Here is a 26,556-nt window from a genome sequence, read left to right on the forward strand (position 1 = left end):
TAGCTTAACATCTTTCCGTATCAGCTTATGTAGCTAGATAATATTCTTTTGTGTAGATGTGTTGTTGATGGAGACATTATTTAACTTTTTCCTTTAAACTTTTTCCTGTAAAACTTAAATTTAATAAGCTAATTTTGGTGAAAGCCTCTGGGTATCTATGGTAGCTTGCTTTATTAGCGCATTTAGAATATCAATAGAGAACAGTATATATATATTGAAAAACTATTAGACCTAGTTTTTTGTTTGCTATTACAGAAACCACTTTGAATATTCTGTTGATGTTTGGAGCAGTAGACCTAGTTGAACCTCATAATTTACAGATAGGAAATTGAGACCCCATTGTTCAGTAATGTTCTTTGTATTAATAGGATCTAGTTCCAAATTATTCATTTGTATATCTTGTCTTTTAATCTTCAATCTGGATTGTTTCCTCAGTTTTTCTGTGACTTTCATGATCTTGACACTTTTGAAGATTACAGACCAGTTATTTTGTCAATGTCCCCTCAATTTGGGTTTGTCTGGTTTTCATAATTAGATTCAAGTTGCATCTGTGACAGGAGTGCCACAGAAATCATGTGTTTTAACCCTGTCAGGTGGTATATATGATTTTCATTAGTTCTACAACTGGTGATATTGATCACTTGATTAAAGGGATGTGTGCAAGACTTCTCCACTGTAATGTTACTCTTTTCCCCTATGTGATCAATAAGTGTGTTGTTGGGAAGTACTTTGAGACTATTAAGTATCCTCTTCATTATCAAACTTTCAATTTATTTATTTATATCAGTATTTGTGGGATCTCATTATTATGCTCAAATTGTCCTAGATTTGGTCAATAGGAGCCCCTTCAAGCTATCTTTGTTCTTTTTCGTATCTCTATCATCCTTTGAGCTCTTTTTCTTTTCCTTTCCTTTTCCCTTCTGTTTTTTCTTTTCTTCCTGGTACAACAAGATGTCCCAGGCAATCTTGAGCTTTCTCCTGCCCCAACCCTGAAATCAACCATTTTGCCAAGGATCCTTGTTCTTTTTAGTGGAAATTGGTGTTTACAAATAAGATGGTATTGTGCATGTTGCTGTTGGTGTTATAACTCTCAGGCTGTCTCAGTGGAGCTTTATTTTATACCTATCTGTATAAATGTATTGAAATAGATATTGAAAACCATGCATCTGTAGTGATCTCTCCCATTCCCATCTAAGGTTCTTTCTAGTTTTCTTCCTTTGCATATTTTTAATTTCCTTCTCTGACAAGAGAAAACTTGATTCTCATTTTCCTCAGAATATTTGCTTATTTAATTATTCCCCTGTATGCAACCATTCTGCTGCTGCTGCTGCCCAACTCTCTGCATAATTGCCCTCCTTTACCCCATTTGGATTTTGTGTTCAGTACTGGGCCACAGTGGCCTTTCCTTCTTTTTTTTTTTTTTTTTTTTTTTTGAGATGGAGTCTCACCCCGTAGCCCAGGCTGGATTGTAGTGGCATGATATCGGCTCACTGCAAACTCTGCCTCCCGGATTCAAGTGATTCTCCTGCCTCTGCCTCCCGAGTAGATGGGAGCAGATGGAACTACAGGCGCACACTGGCTAATCTGTGTATTTTTAATAGGGATGGGGTTTCACCACATTGGCCAGGCTTGTCTTGAATTCCTGACCTCAAGTGATCCACCTGCCTCAGCCTCTCAAAGTGCTGGGATTAAAGGCCTTGAGCCACCATGCCCGGCTTCCCTCCTGTTTTGTTAGGGCAGATCCAGAGTAAGCCTTGTTGTAGGATGTATAGTTTTTCTTATTTGTGGGGGTCCCACAAATAACAGACACTCTGATCACATAAGTAATGCCAGGGATTTAGAGGTTACCTCCCAGGAAACCAGATCAAAGACCAGCCAGGTTCTTTATTACATTGTTGAGAGGGTAAGTGAGATCCTTTGTGTGTAGTACTTTACACAATACTTGGCACACAGTAAACTCATAGTAAATGGCCATGCTGGGTGCTGGGGATGAATATCTCATTTTAAAAGTAGGTGTTTCCATGAAACCCAGTGCCCTGGTAAAATGACACGGAGTCTGTTATTTGGAAAGATGAAATATGGTTATTGGAATTCTGGGGAGGTTTCTGAACTAGACCCTTCAGGATAAAGATGACTGATATCCATAATGCAGAAGGTTTCTTTAATGAGAAAGAATGATATTAAAGGATCTTTTATATATAGTACTTAGGAAAAGGATTTGTGAAGGGCATAGATTAGTTTTGCCATGGGGGGTTATTTGTTCATAGTTTCTAAAATTGTGTTGGTCACAAATTATTTTTCTGAAGTCTCCATGATGTCAGAAAAAAGCCATCTGGGTGGTGTTCGTAGGCAGTAAGCTACTTTTTATGTACTCTATTAGGAAAAGAGTGGTCAAACTTAGCCCTTGTTATTCGTTATTAAATAGAAATGGTTTTAGAGTGTAAAAAATCTTAGTGGGCAAAAATCTTAGTGTGGATTTTGATAATTGTGTATTTTGACATTTTTTATAACCATTAAGAAAAATAAAACATGAGTAGAATATGAAATCATACTTTCATGAGTTAAGTTTTTAGCTTAATACTTCTTTTAAGATATGGAGAAGTAAGGTTTCATCCCCCTGTTTTTTTAGTATAGTTAAATTGAGAACATTCTTTTTTAACATTTAAAAACGTATTACATGAATGTTATAGATAACCAGAAATCGGCATTGGGGGCGGGGGTGGCTTATGCTGCCATCAGGAGTATTTTTGTTTCTAGATAGTATTTTGTGATGCTTTATTAACTATTAAATAATTTTGTGTAGCTTTTTTTTTTTACTTTAATACTGGTTTGTATTGGTATATAATAATTGTACATATTTATGGGATATATGTAATTTTGATACATGTACATAAGGTGTAATGATCAAATCAAGGTAACTAGGATATCCATCACTTTGAACATTTATCATTTCTTTCTGTTGGGATGTTTTAACTCTGATTCTGTTGGTCATGACAGTTGAGATTATGCTAAAAAATGATAAACAACTCTACAATCCCAAAGACTTTATGTACCAAGATATATTTATTACTTACACTGTGTGACCAATTCAGATGAGTGGGGTGATAAGTAGAGGGTTCTGCTCCAGGTAGTTTTTTCACACCATCTTATGTTTCCACAAGCTTAGTGTAATGCTTTCAGGGTTCACCACAGCAAGAACAGAATAGAGCTGGCAGATCATTCTCAGCAAATAAATGCTTTGTCTCAGAAATTATGATCTTACCCAAATCCCATTAGGCAAAACTAGGCCTAATGCCTCTGTCCAGCTACAGAACAGATCGGGAAAGTGTAATTCTCCTAAGTCTCAGGGATAGATGAAACTAGGATGTGGATGAGCATTGGAAGTGTCTTTAGCAATGATTTTTTTACGTTTTTTAGGGTGATTTTTCCTCCCTGAGTCATTAGGATAAAATGAAGTAATGTGTATGAAAGCACATAGGTAACTATAGATATGTGTGAGGTTTTTTTTAATTGAATACTCTTCTTCATATAAATTACTGAGCCATGAGTAATATCTCAAGCCAGAGGGGTGCAGATAGTTCTAGTTCCTTTTCTGTCTGGAAGTAATAAAGCTCTCATATGGAAGACCTACGTATTTGCATGAAGAGGGGTTGTTCTTTCAGTTTCTTGCTTTTTAAAAAACTTGAAGTCTTTTCTCTACTTAAAATACAAAAATTAGCTGGGCATGGTGGTTCATGCCTGTAATCCCAGCTACTCAGGAGGCTGAGGCAGGAGGCGGAGGTTGCAGTGAGCCGAGATCATGCCATTGCACTCCAGCCTGGGCGAAACTCCATCTCAAAAAAAAAAAAAAAAAAAAACCACACACACACACAAACTTGAAGTCTTGATTTCTTGCAGGATTCTATTTTAAAACTGAGTGTTAGGCTTTTCTTGCATTGCTATAAAGAAATACCTGAGGCTGGATAATTTATAAAGAAAAGAGGTTTAATTGGCTCACAGTTCTGCAAGACTGTACAAGCATGGCATAAACATTTGCTCGGCTTCAGGTGGGGACCTCAGGAAGCTTACAGTCATGGCTGAAGGGGAAAGGGAAACAGGCACATCACATGGTGAGAGCAGGAACAAGAGGTGAGGAGGAGGTGCCACACTTTTAAACAACCAGAGCTCACAACAACTCTCTATTGGGAGAACAGCACCAAGAGGACGGTGCTAAACTGTTCATGAGAAATCCCTCCCGTGATTCAGTCACCTCCCACCAGGCCCCACCTCCAACATTGGGGATTACAATTCAACATGAGATTTAGAAGGGACACATATCCAAACTATATCAAGCTATTTCTTTATAATGTGAATAGTCCAGAGATTGGAATCAGTGTTGTGTTAGTTTTAAAACCATTGGTTATTTCTTTTTTTGAGACAGAGTCCCACTCTGTCGCTTAGTCTAGAGTACAGTGGCATGATCATAACTCACTGCAGCCTCCAACTCCTGGGCCCAAGTGTTCCTTCCAAGTAGCTAGAACCATAGGCGTGTGCCACCATGCTCGGCTAACTTTTGTATTTTTGTAGAGACAGAGTTTCCCTATATTGCCCAGGCTGGTCTCAAACTCCTGGATCAAGAGATCCTCCCACCTTGGCCTCCCAAAGTGCTGGGATTACAGGTGTGAACCACTGCACCTGGCTGGCATGTGTGATACATGCTGAAATTATACTGTGTATATTATACACATATGAATGAAATTATACTATGTGTATTATAATTGTGGCTTACATTTTTTCACTTAACAGTTTGTTTTGGAGATCTTTTCATGTCAATATATATAAATCCACCTCATTCTTTATAACTGTTTTCATAATAAGGACAGGCCATAGTTTATTTGATTGACCTAATAATGAAATTAGAAATGGAGATTTCTAGGATTTTTTTTCTGTAGCAAACAATGCTGCAAGGAATACCCTGCACATGTTTGTGTACATCTCTTTGTACATGTTTCAGTAAATACCCAGAGGTAGAATTTTAATTCTGTATGTTATCATGGGGCCTTCAGTATAATGGAATTTCCCTTGTCTACACTGCTCTCTCTAACCTGGGAAAATGCAGTAAATATCTTCTAGATAATTTAGATTTCTGTAGTTGTCTAAAATGAGTCTTATGTTCTTATTTTGGAGATTTGTGATTATTTACTCAGTTTGGTGCAGAATGAAATGTAGAAGTACATGGTGGTATCATCAACTTGGCATGTAGCTAGCTGCCTTTGCCTAGATGGTAAGAAATAATAGAACCAGAAAGGCTTTGGGGTAATCCATTCAGGTAGGAAACTCAAATTTATATTACTAAAATTTTATCTCTTGGTCGCTCTGTGAGTTTTGAGTGTTTTCTCTTAAGGGAAAATTTACATATGTCAAAAGACAAATCTTAATTGTACATTTTTTTTTTTTTTTTTAAGACAGTCTCATGCTGTTGCCCAGGCTGGAGTACAGGGGCATGATCTTGGCTCACTGCAGCCTCCGCCTCCTGGGTTCAAGCGATTCTCCTGCCTCAGCCTCCTGAGTAGCTGGGACTACAGGTGTGCACCACCACACCCTGCTAATTTGTTTTGTATTTGTAGTAGAGACAGGGTTTCACTATGTTGGCCAGGATGGTCTCGATCTCCTGACCTTGTGATCTGCCCACCTTAGCCTCTCAAAGTGCTGGGATTACAGGCGTGAGCCACCACGCCCGTCCTTAATTGTACATTTTTGACAGTAGTTAGCCTTATATAATTTATGTATTGTCAAGATAGAGAACTTTCCTGTCTCACTAGAAATTTCCCTGTCATTGGCTCCAGCCCCATGGCAACCACTGTGTTGATATTGTCACCTTAGATTACCTTGGGTGGTTCTAGAATTTTTTTTTTTTTTTTTTTTTTTTTGAGACAGGGTTTTGCTCTGTTGACCAGGCTGGAGTGCAATGGCGTGATCATGGCTCACTGCAGCCTCGACTTCCCAGGTTCAACCTTTCCTCCTGCCTCAGCCTCCCAAATAACTAGGATCACATGTGTCTGTCACTATGCTAATTTTCTTTTTCCTTTTTTTCTCTCCGAGATGGAGTCTCGCTCTGTCGCCCAGGCTGAAGTGCAGTGGCATGATCTCAGCTCACTGCAACCTCTGCCTTCTGGGTTCAAGCAATTCTCCCACCTCAGCCTCCTGAGTAGCTGGGATTACAGGCACGCACCACCATGCCCAGCTAATTTTTGTATTTTTTAGTAGAGACCGGGTTTCGCCATATTGGCCAAGCTGGTCTCAAACGCCAGGCCTCAAATGATCCGGCCACCTCAGCCTCCCAAAGTGTTGGGATTACAGGCATGAGCCACTGTGCCCAGCCAACCTGGCTAATTTTTTGAAGAGACAAGGTCTCACTTTGCTGCCCAGGCTGATCTTGAACTCCTGGGGTCAAGTGATGCTCTCCCCTAAGCCTCCCAAAGTGTTGTGATTACAGGTATGGGCTACTGTGCCCATCCTGGTTCTAGATCTTATAAAAATGAAATTGTAGTCCTTTTGTGCCTGGCTTCTTCTCAGCATAATGTCTGTTAGATTTATCCATGATGTAATGATTATTAGAAGTTGGTTCCATTTTATTGCTGAGTGTATTTCATTGTATAAATGTGCCACAGTTGCCCACAATCTGTTGTTCTGTTGATGAACATTCGAGTTGTTTCTAAATTTTGGCTATTATGAATAAAACTTATATGACTTTCTCTTTTTTAAACGTGCAACACATTAAAATATTAGGCATTGTTATTCTGTACTTAACCACATTTTAATGTGTTTTATATACCAAATAACATAAATTTTGCACTGTTAAAAATCTGCAGCTTTTAATGATACATTTTAGGGGCTGGGCGCAGTGGCTCACGCCTGTAATCCCAGCACTTTGGGAGGCCGAGGCGGGTGGATCACGAGGTCAGGAGATTGAGACCATCCTGGCTAACATGGTGAAACCCCGTTTCTACTAAAAATACAAAAAATTAGCTGGGCGTGGTGGCAGGCGCCTGTAGTCCCAGCTACTCAGGAGGCTGAGGCAGGAGAATGACGTGAACCCGGGAGGCAGAGCTTGCAGTGAGCTGAGATTGCACCACTGCACTCCAGCCTGAGCGACAGGGTGAGACTCTGTCTCAAAAAAAAAAAAAAAATTACATTTTAGGAATGTAAGAAAATTATTTATATTAAGACACCATAAGATAGGCCTTCTAGACTGTAATAATACAGTGAATGCTCTTACTTGATACATTGGTTTCAGGATATTACCATTTTTATTCAAGTGTTTTTGTGGACATATGTTTTAATTTTTCTTGGATAAATTCCTAAGAGTGGAATTTCTGGGTAAAAGGGCAGGTATATGTTGAACTTAATAAAAACTGCTAAACCTTTTTTCCAAAAGGATTTTATCTTCTCTAGTAATGTACGAAAGTTCCTGTTGTTCCATATCCTTACCAATAGGTGATGTTGTCAGACCTTTTTTTTAACAAAACAGGAAGAATGTGTTTAATACAGTATGAAATATTTCTTAATTGCAATTATTGTATTCTTACAGAAAACACACAAGTCCTTAAAATAATAACCTCATTTAAATTTAAGTTTAATGCATCATACTATTCTAAATATCTGCCAGCATATACTACATAGACTGTTTAATTTGCCATTCTATTTAATGATCTCTCATTATAGTTCTTTTTTTCTTTTTAAAATTAAAAAAAAAATTCAGTGCTCTTTGGGTATCATTACAGTTTAAATTTTCCTTCATTACAATTTTCCATGTGCTTATTGCCCATTCATCTAGCTTCTCTTGTGAAGTTATTGTTAAAGTCTTTTGTCCATTTTTGGGTTGTTTATCTTTTCATTATCTTTATTCACTTTTGGAGTTCTTTATTCTGAATACAAGTCCTTCGTCAGACTCATTTTGTGACTATTTTCTCCTAGTCTGTGGCTTGTCTCTATAGTGGCTTTTGATGACAGAAGTTTTTAATTTTGATGTTCAATTTACCACTTTTTTTCATGATTATTGTTCCTGTGTCCAGTAAATCTCTGCCTTCTCTCAAATGGCAAAAATAGTTTCTGTGATTTATTTATTTATTTACTTTTATTATTATTATTATTATTTTTTGAGACAGTTTTGCTCCTGTTGCCCAGGCTGGAGTGCAATGGCACAATCTCAGCTCACTGCAACCTCTGCCTCCCGGATTCAAGTGATTCTCCTCCCTCAGCCTCCCAAGTAGCTGGGATTCCAGGCCTGCGCCACCATGCCCAACTAATTTTCTATTTTTAGTAGAGATGGGGTTTCCCCATGTTGGTCAGGCTAGTCTCGAACTCCCAACCTCATGTGATCCACCCGCCTAGGCCTTCCAAAGTGCTGGGATTACAGGGCTTTTTTTTTTTTTCCCCCTGAGACAGAGTCTTGCTCTGTTTCCCAGGCTGGAGTGCAGTGGCACGATCTCGGCTCACTGCAACCTCTGCCTACCAGGTTCAAGCCATTCTCCTGCCTCAGTCTCCTGAGTAGCTAGGACTACAGGCACGCGCCACCAGTCCCAGCTAATTTTTTTGTATTTTTAGTAGAGACAGGTTTTCACCATGTTGGTCAGGCTGGTCTTGAACTCCTGACCTCAAATGATCTGCCCACCTCCGCCTCCCAAAGTGCTGGGATTGCAGGCATGAGCCACCACGCCCGGCCTCTCCCTCTAATTTTTTCATGTAAACTTTGTGATTTTAGACTTTATGTCTGGCCCTATGATCTGTCTCAAACTAAATTTTTTATATGACTTGAGGTAGAGGTTAAGTTTCATTTCTTTACACACGGATATTTAGTTGTTCCAGCATCATTTCTTCCTCTCCCCATTGAATTTTTTTTTTTTTTTTTTGGATACAGAGTTTTGCTCTTGTTGCCCAGGCTGGAGTGTAATGGCGCTATCTCAGCTCACCGCAACCTCCGCCTACCGGGTTCAAGCAATTCTCCTGCCTCAGCCTCCTGAGTAGCTGGGTTATAGGCATGCACCACCATGCCCGGCTAATTTTGTATTTTCAGTAGAGACGGGATTTCTCCATGTTGGTCAGGCTGGTCTCAAACTCCCGACCTCAGGTGATCTGCCCGCCTCGGCCTCCCAAAGTGCTGGGATTACAGGTGTGAGCCACCTGCACCTGGTTGAATTGCTTTGATATCTTATAAAAAATCACTTAACCATAAAGTGTGGGTCCATTTCTGAACAGTAATCTAGTTCTTTCATTGATATGTCTATTCTTATGTCAAAGATATTACTTTGATTATTGTAGCTTTATAATAAGTCTTGAACTGATTAGTGTAAGTCTTCCATTTTTGTTCCTTTAAAGTTTGTTTTGTCTATTTCATGTCCTTTGCATTTTATAAATTTTAAAATTAGTTTGTAAATTTCTGTTTTTAAGAAAGACTACCAAGATTAAGATTAGGATTACATTGACTCTATAGATTAGTTTGGGGTAAATTGACATTTTAACAATACTGAGTTTCCCAAATCCATAAACATTTTATCTCTCTTCATTTATTAAGGCCTTCTTTAATCCCTTTTAGCAAAGTCTTATAGTTTTTATATAGAAGTTGTACATGCCTTTTGTTATATTTATTCCTAAGTAATTTATGATATTTTTCGTGAATTTTAGTGTCTGTTTATTTTCTGCCATTATAAAGAAATACAACTGGTTTCTGATATTAACTTTTACCCTGTGACCTTGCTAAATTCACTTACTAGTTCTGGTGTTTTTGTTTTGTTTTTTGTTTCTTAGGATTTTTCTGTAATTATGTCCTCTATGAATGGAGACAGTTTTACTTTTTCTTTTCTAATCTTTTTGCCTTTCTTTCTTGTACTCCATTGCTCTGGTGAAAGTGGATATTCTTTCCTTGTTCCCAATCTTAGGGAGAAATTCAGTCTTTCACTATTAAGTATGATGTTAAGTATAATTTCTCATATAACTTTTATCTCATTGAGGAAGTTCCCTTCTATTCCTAGTTTACTTAGGTTTTTAAAAAAATCATAAATGACTATTTCATGTTGTCAGGTACCTTTACTGCATCTGTTGAGATGATCATAGTTTTTCTTTTTTATTGCATTAGTTTGGTTGATTGCATTGTTTGATTTTTCACATTTTTTTTATTACTGGATGAATCCGGCTCTATTATCATGAATTATAACTTTTGTATATTGCTGGATTCAACTCATTAATGTTGTGTGAAGGATTTTTATCTCTGTGTTCCATAGAATATACCAATCTGGCATTCTCTTGTAATGTGTTTGTCCGGTCTTGGTTGTTAGGGTTATACTGGCCTTGTAAAACGAATTGGGATATATTCCTTCTTCCTTATTTCTGGAAGTATTTATGTAAAATTAGTGTGACTTTTTCTTAAATGTTTGGTAGAATGTGCCAGTAAAACAAATCATCAAGGCCTAGGGTTTTTTTGCAAGGAAGTATTTGGTAACAATTCAATTTCTTTGATATTTATTAGGGTTTTTTATAATTTTATTTCATCTTCTGTCAGTTTTGGTACTATATATTTTTCAAGGAATATATTTCATCATATAATATCAAATTGACATAAAATTGTGCATATTTCCTTTTGCTTTTGATGTCTGTGTTATCTATAATGATGTCTCTTTCTTTCCTGATAATAGTAATTTGTATTTTGTCTTTTAATCAATTTAATTTTTTCAAATAATAAGTTTTTAGCTTTGTTATTTTTGTCTTTTATCTATTTTGTTTTATTGATTTCTACTCTTATTATTCTTCCTTCTGCTTAGTTTGGATTTATGTTCTTATATTTTTTGACCCATGGGTTATTTAGAAGCGCATTGCTTAACTTCCATGTATTTGAGGCTTTCTTAGATAACATATTGTAGCTTATTTCTAACAAAATTACACATTCTGTATGGTTTCAGTTTTGAAATTTATTGAAACTTGTTTTATGGACCCAGCAAGGTGGCTCACGCTTGTAATCCTAGCACTTTGGAGGGCTAAACTAGGTAGATAGCTTGAGCCCAGGAGTTCAAGACCAGCCTGGGCAACATGTCGAAACCCCATCTCTACCAAAAAAAAAAAAATAACAAAAATTAGCTGGACATGGTGGAGCACACCTGTAGTCCCAGCTATGTAGGAGGTTGAGTTGAGCCCACGAGTGGGAGGTTGCAACGAGCTGAGATTGTACCATGGTGCTCTAGCCTGGGCAACACAGCCAGACCTTCTCTCAACAAACAAAACTTGAAACTTGTCTTATGGTTCGGCAACATGGTCAGTCTTATTCCATGTGCATTGAAAAGAAGGTATATTTTGCAGTTGTTGGGTGTAATTATTGATATGCTTATAATTATTAATGTATTTGTTGATTTAGGTCTACCATTTGTTATTTGTTTTCAGTTTGTCCTTTTTTTTTTGTTCCTCTGTTCCTAATTTTCCTAATTGTATGCTGCCTTTTGGGTTAATTAGAATTGTAGCATTTCGTTTTGATTATTTTTTTGGCTTTTTAGCTGTTCTCTTGCATTTTTTAAAATGGTAACTCTAGGGATTATAATATGCATCTTTAACTTATCAAAGTTTGTTTTTACTACTTTGTGTAAAATAAACGAACCTTACATTTATGGTTACATTTATTCCTCTCATCTTTTCTGCTTCTTGTCATATATATTGCACCTATAAACTTTTTTTTTTTTTTTTTTTTGAGACAGAGTCTCACTCTGTCGCCGAGGCTGGAGTGCAATGGCGTAATCTCAGCTCACTGCAACCTCGCCTCCCAGACTCAAGTGATTCTCCTGCCTCAGCCTCCCGAGTAGCTGGGATTACAGGCACCGCCACCACGCCTGGCTAATTTTTGTATTTTTAGTAGAGACGGGGTTTCACCATGTTGGCCAGACTGGTCTTGAACTCCTGACCTCAGGTAATCCACCTGCCTCAGCCTCCCAAAGTGCTGGAATTACAGGCATGAGCCACCATGCCTGGCCAAAATGTTATAAACCTTACAATGCAATGTTACAATTTTTGCTTTAACACATTAGTCTTTTAAAGACATTAAGAAAAGACAGGAAAAAATATGTATAACCATTAATATTAACCCACATATATCTTGCTCCCAGGGATCTTCATTCTTTCCTGGACTAGAGGTTGGGAAGCTTTTTCTGTAAAGATCCAAGTAGAAAATATATTTGCAGTCTTTGTTGCATATTCTTCTTTTAATTTTTTTTTTCTTTCTTTTTTTGAGATGGAGTCTTGCTCTGTCCATTTCCCGGGCTGGAGTACAGTGGCATAACCACAGCTTGCTGCAGCCTTGACCTCCCAGGTTCAAGCAATCCTCTTACCTCAGCCTCCCAAGTAGCTGAGACTACAGGTGCATGCCGCCATGCCTGGCTAATTTTTAAATTTTTGTAGAGATGGGGTCTCACCGTGTTGCCAGGGCTGGTCTCAAACTCCTGGGCTCAAGCGATCCTCCCGCCTCAGCCTCCCAAAGTTCTGGGATTACAGGCATGAGCCACCAAACCCAGACTTCTTTTTTTAAATAGCTGTTTGAACATGTACAAATCATTCTTATGTTGCAGGTTGAACCAGAGGCTGTGGACCATTGTTGTTGACTTTCACTGTGGATTCTAATTATTAGTTATCTCAGTTTATGTTTATCTGAAAATGTTTTTATTGTCTATGGCCATACCACCCTGAATGTGCCCGATCTCATCTGAAAATGTTTTTATTTTGCACCTATTTTTTCTCCCTTTTTTTATTCTGGGAAAAACACACTCTTTCTCTACATTCTCATGCAACACTTCTGACACCAGGTATGTGGGTTTTTTTACCCTAAGGATTTCTCCAACTCTGGGGCTGGGTATCTTACAATTTAATTCAATTCAACTCTGACCCCGTCTACCAGGTGGTGGTGTCAGAATCCAAAGGCTAAGAGCTCAGTTTCACAAGTCTGCCCCCTACTTTAGACACCAGTTGCAATTAATGGTCATCTATACTTCTGATTGACGGGCTATATATTGGGGTCTCCATTAGCTCCTCTTTGGGTTGGATTAAGTTGCTAGGACAGCTTACGGATATTATAAAGGATACAGAAGAACAGCCAGATGGAAGAGACTTAATAGGGTAAGGTGTGGGAGAAAGGGTGAGGAGCTTCCATGTCCTCTCTGGGCATGCCACCCTCCTAACACCTCAGTCCCAGGGTGAAGTTCCAGCAACTTGGAAGTTAATTAAACCTTGTCAGATTTTTATAGGGGCCAGGCATGGTGGCTTATGCCTGTAATCCCAGCACTTTGGAAGACCAAGGTAGGAGAATCACTTGAAGCTAGAAGTTTAAGACTAGCCTGGACAGCATACCAAGATGCTGTCTCTACAAAGGAAAAATAGCCAGGTATAGTGGCTTGAGCCTGTAGTTCCATCTACTCGGGAGGCTGAAGTGGGAGGATTGCCAAAACCCAGGAGTTTAAGGTTGCAGTGAGCTGTGATCAGGCCACACTGCACTCCAGCCTGGGTGACAGAGCTAGACCCTATCCCAAGAAACAACAACAACAACAAAAAGTTTTTATAATAAAGAGCTTAATCTCCAACCCCACCCCTCCCCTCTTCCCAGATTTTGGTGGGTGAGTCTGAAAGCTCCAGCCCTCTTTGTCGTGGTCTTTCTGGTAACTGGCCCTGTACTGAGGCTGTCTAGGGGCTCTACACTAAGTCACCTCACAAGCATAAACTCAGATTTCTCGCCGTTAAGTGATGTTAGCTGTAGGTTTTTTGTAGATATTCCTTATCAAGTTGAGAAATATTCCTCAATATTCCTCTTCTGCCGGGAGTTTTTATTATGAATGGGCATTGCATTTTGTCAAAGCCTTTTTTTTTCTTCCAAAAATAGAGTTGTCCAGGCTGGAGTGCAGTAGTGAGATCATAGCTCACAGCAATCTTAAACTCCTGGACTTGGAATCCTCCAGCCTCATAGCTGGTACTACAGGCACACCACTGTGCCTAGCTAATTTTTATAAAAAATTTTTGCAGAGGTGGAGTCTTACTTTGTTGCCCCAACTGGTCTAACTTCTGGCTTCAAGCGATCCTCTCACCTCAGCCTCCCAAAGTGCTGGGATTACAGGTGTGAGCCACTGCACCAACTATCAAATGCTTTTCTGTGTGTAATTTTTCTTCTTTAGCCTGTTAATGTGATAGATTTACGTGATTTTCAGATGTTGAGCCAGCCTAGCATACATGGGATAAATTCTACTTGGTCATAGTGTAGAATTCTTTTTATACGTTGTTGGATTCAATTTGCTAATACTTTGTTATTTTCATGAAAGAGATTGTATTTTTCTTGAATTGTCTATGTCTGATTTTGACATTAGAGCAATGCTGGCCTAATAGAATGAGTTAGGAAGTATTCCCTCTGCTTCTGTCTTCTAGAAGAGATTGCATAGAATTAGTATAATTTCTTCCTTAAACATTTGATAGAATTCACCAGTGAACCCATGCGAGCCCAGTGCTTTTGGTTTTGAAGGTTATTAGTTCTTGACTCAATTTCTTTAATAGATATAGGCCTGTTCAGATTGTTTGTACTCATTTTTGAAGGATATTTTTCCTGAATATTGAAGTCTGGATAGACTGTTTCTGGTTTTCTTCCTTTTCAACATTTTAAAGATCGTGATCCAATGTGTTCTGAACTCTGTTGTTTTGTTGATGTTAGCTGTTACTGGCATATCTATGTTACCTTGTGTGAAATGTGTTGGATTTTTCTAGCTGCCTTGAAGATTTTCTTGTTATTTTTGAATATTAGCAGTTTGACTATGATAGGCCTAAATATCTTTTCTGTATGTATTCTCTTGAGGTTTGTTTTTAGCCGATGTCTTCTACCAAATTGGTAAGTTTAGGTTATTATTTCTTCAAATATTTTTTCTGCCTTTGTTCCATTCCTAAGACTCCAGTTACACAGTGGTATAATTGAGTAACTAATTAGTACATGTATTAATATTATATAAAAATAGTATATGTGTAATATGAATATATTTACATAGAGATAGATACTGCATACTCAAAACATTTTAATACAAGGGTATATGATTGTAAAAGCTTGGAGATGATGGCTTTAGACAAATTACTAAGATCTCAGGGATCCTTGAGTGCTCTAGATGCACTGGCTTTGGCCCTACATACTTTTAATACGGTAGTCAACAATCAATACTGTAACTGTACACATTTGTCTTTTCTGTTAAATGATAGTTAAATGAGGACAAGGCTCTAGCTTTACTTTATATGAAAGCAAAAAGACTGGCTCTCAGATTGATATTTAAACATCCACAAGTATTGTCTATAAGAGGCAAACTAAAATAGAAAGTCATTGAAAGTGGGAAGAGAAACAGTTAAGAAAAAAATACCAGGCAAATAATATGATACAAAAGAAAATTAAAGTAGCAGTTTTCATATAAAAGACACAAATAGACATTGTATGCTGGTAAAGAGAGCAGTAAGTAAAGAAAAAATATCTATAATAAACATTTATGCACCTAACTGTAGACTGTTTACAGCCTTGGCATATATCAAATGATAACTAGTAGGACTGCAGGGAGAAATGGAAAAATCAACAATTCTAGTTAAAGACTTTTAACACATTCCTCACAGGAAGTGATAAAGAAGATAAAAAGCAGAGTGATCTAAGATTTGAACAATAAAATTAATAAGCTTGCTGTCAAATATCTAGAGAACTCTGTCCCAACAGAATATATATTCTTTCAGGTACACACAGAACAATTACAAATTAATCTGTATAGTACTGGCATAAGGATAGATACAGATGAGTGGAATAGAAAAGAGAATTAGGCCAGGTGCGGTGGCCCATGCCTGTAATCCCAGCACTTTGGGAGGCCAAGGCAGGCAGATCACTTGAGGCCAGGAGTTCAAGACCAGCCTGGCCAACATGGCAAAACCTCGTCTCTACTAAAAATACAAAAATTAGCTGGGCATGGTGGCACACACCTGTAGTCCCAGCTACTCGGGGGACTGAGGCAGGAGAATTACTTGAACAGGGGAGGCGGAGGCTGCAGTGAGCTGAGATCACTCCACGCATTCCAACCTGGGTGACAGAGTGAGACTCCACTCCAAAAAGAAATTTGGAAGCTCTTCCAACCCAATCCTTTTGGATTTTTGTGGAGACTTCATTACATAACCATGATTGATTACATCATTGGCCACTGATGATCAGTTCACCAGCCCCCAGAGGTGGGGGTGGGGCTGAAAGTTTCAACCCTTTAATCACATGCTTGGTTCCCTTGGCAACCAGCTTCCATCCTAAAGTTCCCAGCCTTTCAGAACAAACGACTTGGCCGGGCACAGTGGCTCCTACCTGTAGTCTCAGCACTTTGGGAGGCTGAGGCAGGGGATTGCTTGATCCCAGGAGTTGGAGACCAATCTGGGCAACATGGTAAAACCCCATCTCTACAAAAGATACAGAAATGAGCCCAGCATGGTGGCATATACCTTTACTCCCAGCTACCAGGGAGGCTGAGGTGGAAGGATTGCTTGAGTCCAAGAGGTTGAGGCTGCAGTGAGCCATGAGCATGCCACTGCACTCCAGCCTGGCTCAATAAAAAGAACAAGACTCTTCTGTCACCCAGGGGATTTCTGTGTCTGTAACTAGGGTTAAAGACTAAATTTTAGCACATCTACTAGCACCCTTATCTACAAGAGTTTTACAAGCCTGGTGTCAGGAACCAGGGGCAGGAACCAATATAGATTTCTTATTTTATACCCCATTTCATTTCATGGAATTGTCTAGATTCTCTTAAGATATGATCTATAAATGTATCTAACTGGCAGTATGAAGAAAGCAAATGAAACAACTCAGGGCACCCCAACCAACCTTTTGAAACTCTTCAGTCAGGATATCTTATGGCCATATGTGTTGTGTGAATACCAGAAATAGGGGCCATGTGAGGAGACCTGTATCATTCTGTGCAGTGAACCTATAGAATGTTTAATTTCCCTTTTTAATTAAAATTTAAGTAGAAATGTAAGTTCAAATGTTGTCTTCTTGCATTTCAGTTGATATTTTTGCCTTTCTAGGGATGCATACATATCACTTTGAAGACCCTTGGTCTCAAATACCTGTTTGGAAGAAGTTATTTGAAATTCCAAGATATGAATCTTAAGAATTCATAAATATTTTGAATATATTTCATATACATCTATGTGTTTTAATGTGTAATGTGATTTCCACAAATCTGTGGGAAAACACAAATTAAAATTTACTGTTCTAATATGTGCCTTGAAAGACTCCCTAGTACACATCCATTGTGGAGACGCAGGTCCTTAAACTGCTTTCATTGATCAAAGATCTGACAGATCTTTGGGAATGATACTTCCTTTTTTAAAACACCAAAAAACTTCACATTTTCATTCTTTTAGGATGGATTCCAATTTGAAATAATTCTGTTGTGAAATATATAGTTATTTTCTGACACTCTGATTTTTTTTTAACTTTACAGAGACTGTGCAGTTGATCCAACTTGTGTTTTGTGCATGGAGTGCTTTTTGGGAAGTATTCACAGAGATCATCGATATAGGGTTAGTAATGTCCAAATAATAACCATGCCCAGTATTGCATTTTATAATAAATATCTTTTCTTTCTTTTCAAAATGCAAAGATTTAACACTAAAATGGGGGGGGGGGGTGGTTTAAACAGTGTGTTTATTTAAATACCATTGGATATAGGATGCCAGTGTAGAAACAAATTATGAATCCACACTTCTTGGAGCATATGATTTTAAAAAGATAATAGAGATATCAGCTCTTCTGTATTGGTTTTCAACTAGTTTGTTTTTGCTATTTTTTAATGTTTATTAAAGAGGCATCTACTACAATGTAGGAGAGGACCCAACTCCAGCACCTACGACCCACCAGTTTAGTATTTTTTCACTGCTGTAATGCTGTCAGTACTTTTCAAAATTCAGGTATGTTTGTTTGCTTTTAAGTCAGGGACGCAGATAAATACAGATTATTCCAAATCCTGTCCTGGTTCCTCTATTGGAAATTGAAGACAGACCATGGAGATTCAAAGGGTAGGGTTGTTAGATGGAACTTTTCACCCTAATCATAAAACAGAATGGTAGAGAGGAATATTTTAATATTATTCTTAATTCAGGAGCCCATCTGGGTCAGAACTTTTCTTCCTGTTTGTTTTTATTTACTCTACCCAGGAGTTCAAAAATAATGAACTAAAACAGCTACGGGGCTGGGTGCAGTGGCTAATGCCTATAATTCCAGCACTTTGGGAGGCCAAGGCAGGCGGATCACGAGGTCAGGAGATCAACACCATCCTGGCCAACAATGGTGAAACCCCATCTCTACTAAAAATGCAAAATTAGCCAGGCATGGTGGCGCATGCCTGTAATCCCAGCTGCTCAGGAGGCTGAGGCAGGAGAATCACTTAAACCTGAGAGGCGGAGGTTGCAGTGAGCTGAGATCACACCACTGCACTCCAGCCTGGGCAACAGAGCGAGACTCCATCCCAAAATAAAAAATATAAATAAGTAAAAACCCAGCTACAAAATTGGGCTACTTATATTCTTGTCTGTTCATTAGTCTCATAAATCAGTAAAAGAGGCCCAGTTTCCTTTAAGCTGTTCTGCCTGTGTTTGGTAACTGAAACAAGCACGTGTCGTTTTCCAAATGACTCCTACCCACATTTCTTGGCATATATCTTTGCATTCCCTGGGAATAGTTGTCATTTATAGGGTTACATTAATTATATTGTGATATATAACACAAATACTTACTTTGGGCAGAATATAATAGGGCTTATTCTAAAATTTGCTGTATCTAATACCTGTTAGTAAGCTCTTCCTCGTACTATTTTAAGAAAAGCAGAATTTCTAGTCTACCAATTATTAATTCTGGTTCTGTGATGCCAGATTTCTTAAGTCATTGCCCTGTCTTAAGGAATTATGAATAATTCCTGAACGTTGCAGGTGGTGAAAAGCTTTTATTATTAGGCAGTCTACTTTTGTATTTCCTGAGCCCCTATTACTTGTCCTTTCAAAGAGTGGCTATTTAAGGTGTATTAGAGAAGAAAAATTAACTATTTCTATAGTCTTTGTTGGTTAATTTCTCCAAAGCAAATGCAGCACTCTTAGACTCTAGGAGACAGCAACTAGAGGAATCTGTATAACCCCCGAGTCTATTGTGTTTATAGCATCACAACCTGTAGCGTAGATATCAGCATTATACCAATTTAACCAAAACCCAGCAGGAAAACCCTTGTGATCCTCGTGATTTTCCTAATTAAGGAAGTCATGTAGGCAAACATTACAAAGTAGCTTATTTTATTTTGAAATCACTTAGATTAGCTTATAGGCTTATTTAAAATAAACTTTAAAACATTGAGAGGTTTGGCATTTTATCTAATTTTATGCCTCCAAAGAAATTAAACACTTAAGCAATGGTATTTCCTTAGCACTTGATATTCTTATTTATTGTCTAATAGCCCTCAGTAAATATTTATTGACAAGATACTTTGCAATTTTTTCCCAAGATGACAACATCAGGAGGTGGAGGTTTCTGTGACTGTGGTGATACTGAAGCTTGGAAAGAGGGTCCTTACTGTCAAAAACATGAACTTAACACCTCTGAAATTGAGGAAGAAGAGGTAAAAACATTTTCACAAAGTTGTTTTTAACCCAAGTTTGGAATATTTTTAGAAATAGTCATTAGATGATGTGAGAAATGGATAAGCGAATAGTACTTCCACTATTGACAGTGACTAGTTTACTTTGAAAGTTCTTTGCATTTTGTGGATGCTGTACGGTTGCTAATAGTACACAGTTGAAATTCTGGAAATTTCGTTTAATTCTGATTTTTTATTTGGTTGGAGTTTTAAGCATACTTGAAGTTTATTTGAGTACTAACTTATGATTGAGAGGATTATTTTTCCCACATGTGTAGACCAGTTAACTAAGTTGAGTTTTGTATATCTTTATTACAACAAAGACTTTTGGGGCCAGATAGCTTTCTTTTCTGTTACCATACATAACAGCCAATCCCAATCATCATCTCCTGGTTTCCATTATCATTGGTTATGTGATGGGACCATGTGTAGTGATGATAGCTCAGTACAAATAATTCCCACTGTTTACTGTGTTTTTCAAATTGTTGATCCTGCATTATTTTTCTTAAATGGATTTGTAATGGAATAGTAGACTCCCACAAAATAAATGCTTAAATCTCTGCTGCTTTTTTTAAAACTTCCAAAACTTTCCATATATTTCTAATAACTCACTTAACTGTAATTATACAATGATAAAATCTTTCAATGGTATGCTACAATAGATTATGTTTTATTATTTTTAATTGACAATAATTGTACATATTTATGGGGCACAGCGTGATATTTATGGGGCACAGTGTGATATTTTGATACATACATACAATGTGTAATGAGCAAATCAGGGTAATTAGCATATCCATCACCTCAAACATTTAACATTATTTGGTATTGGAAACTTTCACCATTCGCTCTTCTAGCTATTTGAAAATATACAGTAAATTGTTAATTATAGTCATGCTATAGTGCTATAGAACATTAGAACTCATTCTTTCTATCTATCTTTGTTCTTGTATCCGTTAGCCAACCTGTGGCAGTCCCTCTTCTGCTATATTTTATGATAATTTGTTGTATAGTTCAAGATCCTTCTTTCAGATTTTATTATTTTTAAATGGCAGGGGAATAGGTACACTCAAATACTTCTACATTGTTAGTAGGCCTCATATAGATTTGGGGCAAGTGGACATCAATAGCCCTTCCTCAGCCAGGCAAGGTGGCTCACACCTATAATCCTAATACTTTGGGAAGCCAAGGCGGGTGGATCACTTTAACCCAGGAGTTTGAGACCAGCCTGGGCAAATGGCAAAACCCCATCCCTACAAAAAAATACAAAAATTAGTTGGGTGTGGTGGCACGTGCCTGTGGTCCCAGCCACTTGGGTTGGGGGTGCTGAAGTGGGATCCGCTTGAGCCATGGGAGGCAGAGGTTGCAGTAAGCCAAGATCATGACCCTGTCTTTAAAAAAAAAAAAGAAAAAAAGTTCTTCCTGGTACCCATACCCTACAGGTCTCAAATATATTTTATCAGAATGACCAAAGCTTTTGATGTACAAATCAAAATTTATACAAAATGATTCAGTGCTATGGAAAACATGTTTTGTTTGTGTTTCATTTGCTTTGTGAAAGTGTTCTGTAATTTACTACAGTAAGATGCCAAGTGATCAAGGTTCCAGATTTTTCCACTTCTATTGGAGAAGCTCCATTTTTATATAGTTGATTGGGGTTCTGTATGTAGAAATACAGGATAAATAAAGATATATTTGAAAAAAAAAGAATTGTGCTTTAGAAAAAGGTTAAAAACCACTCGTATAAAACTTTAGGACTGCGGGAGAAAGTATATATCTGTATATCCAAGCCATGTATCCAAAAAGGATCTAGTATGCAGAGTTTAGATCTTACAACTCAACAGTAAAAAGATAACCCAATTTAAAAATGGGCAAAAGACTTGAATAGACATTTTTACAGAGAAGATATATGAATAATCAATAAACACATGAAAAGATGCTGAACATCATTAGTCATTAGGGAAATGCAAAATCAAAACCACAGCGAGATACTGCTTCACCCTCAGTAGGATGACTATTAAAAGTAATAACAAGTGTTGACAAGGATATAGAGAAATTAGAACACTTGTATATTGCTAGTGGAAACAGAAAATGATTCAGTGCTGTGGAAAACAGTTTGGCTGTTCCTCAAAATATTAAACATTACCATATATTTCACACCTAGATATATACACAAAAGAACTGAAAACCGAAGTTGAGCAAGTACATGCACACACATGTTGTAGCAATGTTGTTCACAATAGTCAAAAGATAGAAACAGCCCAAATGTCCCTCAGTGAATGAATGGATAAACAAATTGTGATAATGTACATACAATGGAATATTTTTCATCCATAAAAAGGAATGAAGAACTGATACATGCTACAACATGCATGAACCTGTAAACATTAAGTGAAAGACGCTAGACTCAAAAGGTCACATATTGTATGATTCCTTTTATATGAAATATTCAGAATAGATAAATCTGTAGAGAGAAAAAACAGATTGGTAGTTGCCAGGGGCTGGGGAAGAGGAAAATGGAGAGAAATGGCTTAGTAGGTAAGGGGTTTTACTTTGGAGTGATGGAAATGTTTTGGAACTAGATTGTAGTAGTTGCACATTATAATAAATGTACCAAGTACCACTGAGTTGTTCACTTTAAAATGGTTAATTTTATGTTCTGTAAATGTCATGTCATTTATTTGGAAAAGATACTTTAGGACTTCTGTTACCTTTTTTATCCCTGTGTTAGAGTAGACTTAAAATAATTTTCTAAGGAAAAGTTTTGATCTGCCTACATTTGCTCTGTTGGCTTTATCCTTATACATTAGTGGGATGGCTATCCAACAGTCCAAGCTCTACTTAATTTCCTGAATTTTAAGAAGACACCAGCAAGCTCCCCTGCCTAGCCAAAAGTCATGCAATCCTGCCTGGAGAATGTATACTCCTGGAACTAGACAAAGAATAAAGCCTTCCAAACTCTACCATTTAATTTATATTTAAGAGTTTAATTAAGGCCAGGCGCAGTGATTCATGCTATAATCCCAGCCCTATGGGAGGCCGAGGTGGGCAGATCACTTGAGCCCAGGAGTTCAAGACCAGCCTGGGCAACATGGCAAATCCCCATCTATACAAAAATTACAAAAATTAGCCAGGTATGGTGGCGTGCACCTGTAGTCCCAGCTATTCAGGAGGCTGAGGTAGGGGGATCACCAAAGCCAGGGGAGATTGAGGATGCAGTGAGCCGTGATTGTACCACTGCCCTCCAGCCTTGGGCGACAGAGTGAGACTCTGTCTCCAAAAAAAAAAAGTTTAAGAGAAATGAAGTCAGCTGGGCGTGGTGGCTCACACCTGTAATCCCAGCACTTTGGGAGGCTGAGGCAGGCGGATCACCTGAGGTCAGGAGTTCGAGACCAGCTTGGTCTCGAACATGGAGAAACCCTGTCTCTACTAAAAATACAAAATTAGCCGGGCGTGGTGGCACATGCCTGTAATCCCAGCTACTCGGGAGGCTGAGGCAAGAGAATCGCTTGAACCTGAGAGGCGGAAGTTGTGGTGAGCCAAGATTGCGCCATTGCACTCCAGCCTGGACAAGAATGAAACTCCATCTCAAAAAACAAAAAATAAAAAGAGAAATGAAGTCTTCAAGGGTAAGACTATAAGATATTAAGACAGCATTGTGTTTAACGTACCTGTTCCCAGTAACTGTTGAACATAATTTTTTTGTCATACATTTAGCCTACATCTTCCGAAAAAGCTGGGGGAAACCTGGTGATATACTTATAGAAATGCTATGCAGGAGTTCTACAGGTCTTCTTATCTTTTTGCATTTGGGAGTGAGATATTTCTTCATTGTATAGGACAGGGTTCAGCAAGCTCTGACTCCTACAAGCCAAATCTTGTCCACAGCCTGTTCTTGTGTCTGTTTTTAAATAGTTGAAAAAAATCAACAGAATTGTATTTTGTGACATGAGAAAATTATATGAAATCCAAATTTCAGTGTCCATAAATAAAATGTTATTGAAGCACAGTCATGCTTAAATTTTAACGTAGTATTTGTAGCTGTTTTCCCATTACAAACAAAATTGAGTAGTTGCAGCAGAGACCCTATAGCCTGCTAAGACTGAAATACTATCTCCTTTACAGAAAAAGTTTGTTGACCCTAGGTGTAGGCTACTGAAAGCATTGTGTTTCGCCTACTCAGTTCCCACTCCCTAGATGTCACTAGCGTCTTCCACTACAGTGACAAAAAAAAGATGCCCAGCTAGGTTTGCAAATGGCCCCTTGGGGTGTGGGAGTGAGTGGGGAGGTTGGTGAGATGTACCTCTCCCAATTGAGAACCAACACATGATATGTGGTATCTCCTTTGTTAGTCTTTATAGGAGTCCATAAGGAATTTCTCTTAGGTCTCTGTATTAAGAAATGTTAGGTTTCTCCTGGTGTGAATCTCCTAACTGATTGTGTTTCCTTTTGTTGAGACTTCTGGAAAAAGAGCCAAATGGTTGGAAACAGCCTGCCTGTAGTAGCTGTGTGAAAATTTATGTGATCTCTATCTATATATAGATGTTACCTTGACTATGGTTTATTTTCCTATCTTTGTTTTCGTTTACCTGCTTTTTACATCTTTTTTTATATACCACTCTATTAGGTGCATTCTTTAAAAAAATTATTTTATTTTATTTTTAGAGACATGGTTTTTATTACTGTGTTGCCCAGGCTGGTCTTCAACTCCTGAACTCAAGCAGTCATCCTGTCTCAGCCTCCCAAGTAGCTGGGATGTAGATGTATTCTTAAGTTGCTGTAAATCCTATTTGGAATTAGATTTAATTAAATAAGAAATATTAACTGAACAACAACCTAAGTGAAGATTTTTGTAATCTGAAATTTCACTCACAAATGCTGCTCCCATCTATTTGAATTCAGATCAGTAATTATTAATAACTAGATGTTAATGGTGACTATTTGGTCTATCTCATTTAATTCCCGAAACAGCCTCATAAGATAGATAATGCTGTTACCAATATTTTATAAATAATTGAGTTTTAGGCTGAGGTGGAGGATCACTGGGAGCCCAGGAGTTTGAGGTTACAGTGAGGTATGAGCCTGGATGAGAGAGACCCTCTTAAAGAAAAGAAAAAAGAGAGAAACTTGAGTTTTAGAAGATAGAAAAAACTTGCCCAAAGTGTCCCACATAGCAAATTATGGGACTGGGATTTAAACCTATGTAGTATAGACTCCAGTAATGATACTCTTAACATAGTAACTTATACTGGTTTTAAAAAGCATTTTTAGCAGAATTATTGCGTGGTTTGGGGTTTTGTTTTGGTTTTTGTTGTTGTTATGTTTTTGTTTTTGTTTTTTGTTTTTTTTGAGATGAGGTCTTGCTCTATTTCCCAGGCTGAAGTACAGTGGTGCAATCATGGCTCATTGCAGCCTTGACCACATGGACTCAAGCGATTTCTCCCACTTCAGCCTCCCCAGTAGCTGCGACCACAGGCACGTACTCTGCTAGGCTGATCTCAAACTCCTGGGGTCAAGCAATTCTGCCTCTGCCTCCGAAAGTGCTGGGATTACAAGTGTGAGCCACCACGCCCAGCTAGAATTGTTTTTTTAAATGAAAATCTAATTTTAAAAAATAATAAAGCACATTAAAGTGGTATTAATAATAGATTTATTTTTTGTAAATTGAAACGTGTGTTATTGTTAGAAAGTCAGTTTATGAGATAATTGAGGTTGTTTTGATGACTGCAGCGTCTAGTTTATTTCTATATTTTTAGTTGGGCAGTATAGAGAAAATCTTCATTCATACCTACATTGCATATGATAACAGTTAAAATCTTTATTGTAATACATGCTTGCATTTTACAAATTCAAATATTACAGGAGTATACTGCATAAAACATAAAGTTCTCCATAATTCCTACTGCCTTCTAAAATAACCACTAACAACCTTTTTAACAACATGCCTTGCATTCTTCTAGCTTGAAAGAATAGTAAATCAAAGTAGACTCACCAACAGATGAACATTCTGTAGCATAAATATAATCAAAGAGCTAAAATTATTAGTAATAATAGATAATACAATAGGATGTCATTTATTGTTCCAACTGATTTATGCTATGAAAAGGGCAATCTGAGCAGGAATGTCTTAGTCTTTCCTGACATTTAATTTACCATCATAACATTAGTAGACTTGTACAGGTGTAACATCTCTTCAATGCAGAAATAATTCTTTATGATGAGTGACACATTTCTTAGAGGTTAAAATTTGTGTACGGAGATGGCAGAAGAATCTGTCTAGGCCTGCCTCAAACTGGGTTAATGTAGCAAAAAAAAAAAAATTATCAGTTGGTGTTCCAATATGGAATGTAACACATTTTAGAGTGTATTTTTTCTGTTGCCCAGGCTTGGAGAAGTGTAGTGGCAAGATCATGGCTCACTTTAGCCTCCACCTGTCAGGCTCAAGCAGTCCTCCCACCTCAGCTTCCCAAGCATGCACCACTACTCTCTGCTAATTTTTAAATTTTTTTTGTAGAGATGAGGTCTCACTGTATTGCCCAGGCTGGTCTCAAACTCCTGGGCTCAAGCAGTCCTCCCACCTCAGCCTTGCAAAGTGCTGGGATTATAGGCATGAGCCACAATGTTCGGCCTAGAATATATTTTGGAACTGACATTTTTATTCAAGTAGGACATCTCTACCATGCCCTGGGATTTTTGTAAAATAGAGTTTGGAAACTATTGGTTAGGATTCTCAAGAATTGGTGGTTGTCTCTGTTCCAGGACCATTAAAGTTTTATAAACCCTATTTATCAAACTCTTCAATCCTTAAATGTTTTTGTCTTATGGGATATAACTGTAAGAAATGGAATGACTGTTTGGTGAGATAATAGCACCAGGAAAGCTGAAT

The 26,556-nt window shown here is 37.8% G+C and overlaps 1 protein-coding gene across 12 annotated transcripts in view; it reads left to right on the top strand.

The window, feature by feature from the left end:
* UBR2 (ubiquitin protein ligase E3 component n-recognin 2) overlaps positions 1-26,556 on the top strand; it is a 129,001-nt gene that overhangs the window by 11,314 nt on the left and 91,131 nt on the right. For 10 of the 12 annotated variants that reach the window (XR_010140212.1, XM_054557504.2, XM_054557505.2 and 7 more), the window contains exons 3-4: positions 17,493-17,571; positions 19,539-19,652. The exons of 1 other annotated variant lie outside the window; for it this stretch is intronic. Coding sequence is in view for 10 of the 11 variants with exons in the window: in XM_054557504.2 (XP_054413479.2) it covers positions 17,493-17,571; positions 19,539-19,652 (193 nt within the window). In the remaining variant the exon portion in view is untranslated. Of the gene's footprint in view, positions 1-17,490; positions 17,572-17,979; positions 18,067-19,538; positions 19,653-26,556 lie in introns of those variants that run through there. One more of the 12 variants, XM_054557503.2, reaches the window with a different exon arrangement.

This window comes from Pongo abelii, chromosome 5 (genome assembly GCF_028885655.2).
Source record: "Pongo abelii isolate AG06213 chromosome 5, NHGRI_mPonAbe1-v2.0_pri, whole genome shotgun sequence".
In the NCBI taxonomy this organism is placed as follows: domain Eukaryota; kingdom Metazoa; phylum Chordata; class Mammalia; order Primates; family Hominidae; genus Pongo; species Pongo abelii.